Consider the following 4364-nt stretch of genomic DNA (forward strand, 5'->3'; position numbering starts at 1 on the left):
ACTCTTAAACTGAGGTATGCCTGTATATATATAATTTATATATATATATATATATATATATATATATATATATATATATATATATATATATATATATATATATATATATATATATATGTCGTACCTAGTAGCCAGAACGCACTTCTCAGCCTACAATTCAGGGCCCGATTTGCCTAATAAGCCAAGTTTTCCTGAATTAATATATTTTCTCAATTTTTTTTCTTATGAAATGATAAAGCTACCAATTTCATTATGTATGAGGTCAATTTTTTTTATTGGAGTTAAAATTAACGTAGATATATGACCGAACCTAACCAACCCTACCTAACCTAACCAAACCTATCTTTATGGGTTAGGTTAGGTTAGGTAGCCGAAAAAGCTAGGTTAGGTTAGGTTAGGTAGGTTAGGTAGTCGAAAAACAATTAATTCATGAAAACTTGGCTTATTAGGCAAATCGGGCCTTGCATAGTAGGCTGAGAAGTGCGTTCTGGCTACTAGGTACGACATATATATATATAATATATATATATAATATATAATATATATATATATATATATATATATATATATATATATTATATATATAATATATATATATAATATATATATATATATATATATATATAATATATATATATATATATATATATATATATATATTATATATATATATATATATATATATATATATATTATATATATATATATATATATATATATATATATATATATATATATATATATATATATAAACATATAAGGGAGTACCACCTCTAGCTGGAAGAAGGGGGACCCATAGCCTCGGAGGAAACCACGCATAACGCATTAGAGGGAATGTTTAGATCCCCTCCAATACAGTTTCTGTGTGCTTTTCTCCTACCACCCCCTTCCTTTTTTTATTTTACACGTAGTACACATACACGTACGTACACGTACGTTTACAAGTACACGTAGCTATATATCACAGGGATGAGTGCCTCTTACTCACGCAACGAGCTCGTTACGCAGCAATTTCTCGCTAAGTTTTCGTGATTTGCAATTTTTCATGTATATATATATATATATATATATATATATATATATATATATATATATATATATATATATATTTAACATGTTTAATAATGATTTTATGAATACCATTGGGAGACGAGTGATTTATTTCATCAACATTCATAATAAGTAATTTCATAATCGAGGGAATATTTTTTTATTGTCTGGTCTAATTTATTTTCAGTGAAAAATGTGAAAAAAGATAATACGTAAAAATTTAAAAAAATTATAACAAAGGAGCGACTAAATAATTGAGAAGGACTAAAAGTGAGACCGTGTCGATTTTACGAAAGTTTTTTTTAGACATTCCAGCACGGGTCTTAAGCCTCTAGCTAGCACGAAAGAAGAGAGTGAAGCATTATGACAGGGACTTGAAGGCATAGTTTAATCAGGTTGGAACCATATTATATATATATATATATATATATATATATATATATATATATATATATATATATATATTATTTATATTTATATATATATATATTATTTATATTTATATATATATATATTATTTATAATACACACACTGTACAGAGGAATACTGGTGTTTATGCCATACAAGTGACTTACCACAGTATGAAAGTAAACTCGCCTATACACACACCAAGTGTGGGGTACACCTTGTCTTTTTCTTTGCAAAATAATAATATTTAAGGTATAATATTTATACCTAAATAATATTTAAGGTATATTTAACAGGTATTAAAAACATTTAATGGTTCTACATAACTTGTGCCAAAAATACTTTTCATATTACGAATTCTCAACATTAAGTAGTTATATAATATATTTATATATACTTATATATAAGGAGAACGAAAATAGAATGAAACGAATAAATGAATAAAGGCAATAGAATAAGTGTCGAGGCAGATAATGACTCTGAATTACACGAACTTAGAGATAAACTTAATAGAAAAGTTGTCAGGTGTGGACAAAGTTGATAGACTTGAAAGTCCTGGAAGAAAATGTTGAGAAATCTCCCCGTCTTCAGTGACTGGACCTCAGGAGATTATCCAGGATAAAGTGAGGATAAGGTGTTTTGAGGCATGTTATTGTGGTATGTCCTCATCTCTTATGGTGGTTCCTTGGATCAATATCCTCACTGTCCGGTGTCTCATCAGCCATCTTGGTTACTCTGTCATTTGCCCTCACTATTTTGGTTGGATATTCGCCTTCTCGAAGGAATTATCGCCGTTCTTATTGTACAGATTGATCGGTACGACATCGGCCTCGCTTACTTTTGAATCAGCGTTCGATTCCCGTGGTCTAAGTGGTTGGATATCGTTCCTTCACTACGACCTCTTATCTCTATCCCTGCTCAACTACTTGGAGTGAACGGTAGAGCGCTGGTAGAGCTTCATGCAAGTCGGCGTTCAATTCCCGACCGTCCAAGTGAATGGGCACCATTCCTTTCCTCAGTCTCATCCCAAATTTTTATCCTGCACCTTTCAAAAAGGTTTCTCCTGATATTCCCCTTCCCTAATCCCTATTCCATGTCCTCGTATCCCTTCCAATTGCTCAGCGGACATAAGAGTGCTTTCCCTGCCTCAGTATCCTGCAGCTGGCTCTCAGGACCTTTCTCAGCATCCAGCTGCCTCTCAGGATCTGGCGCAACATCCAGCTGCCTCTCAGGAACTTTCTCAGCATCCAGCTGCCTCTCAGGATCTGGCGCAGCATTCAGCTGCCTCTCAGGAACTTTCTTAGCATCCAGTTGCCTCTCAGGAACTGTCTCAGCATCCAGCTGCCTCTCAGGAACTTTCTTAGCATCCAATTGCCTCTCAGGAACTGGCTCAACATCTAGCTGTCTCTCTGGATCTGGCGCAGCATCCGGTTGCCTCTGAAGATCTGGCGCAACATCCAGCTGCCTCTCAGGAACTTTCTCAGCATCCAGCTGCCTCTCAGGACCTGCCCGCAGGTTCAAATGACTAGCTTAAGCATCCAGTGAGTTCTCGGGAACTTTTTCAGCTTTCCATCTGGCTCCTTGGACCAGCCTCAGCTTCCCAGCTGGTTCAAGACCTGCCTCAGCATCCCAGCTGGCTCTCAGGACCTGCCTGAGCATCCTCCACAGGAACATCGCAGCTACTAGTTTAAATATTTCACAGGAAAACTGCAGGTGGAGTAAGGCGGGAAAGGAACGACGAACATTTACGGTAAAGGAGGTGGAAAGCCACAAGGAAACTCTTCTGTTTTGGTTTGTAGAGAGTTACTGCGGACCCCCTGGTGGTGATGACGCCCGGGGCTATACGGCCTTGGCTTGCCACGACCCCTGCTGATGACCCCCACCAGGACCAACAGATGACCCCACCAGGACCTGATGACCCCACCAGAACAAGCTGATGACTCCACCAGGACCAGCTGGTCCTGGTGGGGTCATCACCCCATCACCTCCTAAACACCCCATCTTTAATAATTACCCCTGAAAATGCGTCACATTTAATGGAGAAAACGCGACCCTGAAATATATATATATATATATATATATATATATATATATATATATATATATATATATATATATATATATATATATATATATATATATACGACACTCTTGCATAAACGCACAAGTTACATGTAAAACAAAGAATAATTCTCCTGTGAAGGACTCGAACCTTAGTCGTATATTTCACGCTGGCGTTTTCTCCATTAAATGTGACTGATATGATGAAAACGAATATGTGATCTTTTGTCATTGACTGGTGTTGTTGGGGAGGTTGAAATGTTGGGGAAATACCTCCCGACTTTCAATCCTTTTAACAATCTGTCATGGTTAAGTGGTTACCGTACTGGTTATGTCAGAATGCGTGATGCACCTGGTTTTCTAAGGTTCGAGTCCTTCACAGGAGAGGAGTTATTTTATATATATATATATAATATATATATATATATATATATATATATATATATATATATATATATATATATATATATATATATATATACATATATATAATACATCTGGCAACCGTCATATCATCCAGGATAGAGCTGGGAATCAGAAGGATATAAGAGCTACTTGCCTGGCTCTCAGTCTTCTCCTTCACTTAACAACTTAGGGCTGGAAGCCATTGTTCTGGCCAGGACATTTTGACCTTTATTGTGGGGGGCGGCGCGGGTTAAGGTCACTATTGAGGGTTATTGTGGTTACGACCTTCACACGTCATTACAGGATGTAGTAGCCGGTATAAGGCATGAATGAAGGGAGAAAAGGAATGAATGAAGTGGGGAAAGGAATGAATGAAGAGGGGAAAGGAATGAATGAAGGGGGGAGGAATGAATGAAGATGGATAAAGAGTGAATGAAAA

General features: G+C 36.2%; 1 protein-coding gene across 1 annotated transcript; it reads right to left on the reverse strand.

The window, feature by feature from the left end:
* Positions 1-2545: 2545 nt before the first annotated feature.
* LOC123751254 (eukaryotic translation initiation factor 3 subunit A-like) lies at positions 2546-3460 on the reverse strand. Its single transcript, XM_045733348.2, has 2 exons — positions 3445-3460; positions 2546-2964 (listed from the first exon to the last, which is right to left on the reverse strand). The coding sequence occupies exons 1-2, from the start codon at positions 3458-3460 to the stop codon at positions 2546-2548; spliced, it is 435 nt and encodes a 144-aa protein (XP_045589304.2).
* Between the last annotated feature and the right edge of the window lie 904 nt (positions 3461-4364).

This window comes from Procambarus clarkii, chromosome 20, assembly GCF_040958095.1.
Source record: "Procambarus clarkii isolate CNS0578487 chromosome 20, FALCON_Pclarkii_2.0, whole genome shotgun sequence".
NCBI lineage: Eukaryota > Metazoa > Arthropoda > Malacostraca > Decapoda > Cambaridae > Procambarus > Procambarus clarkii.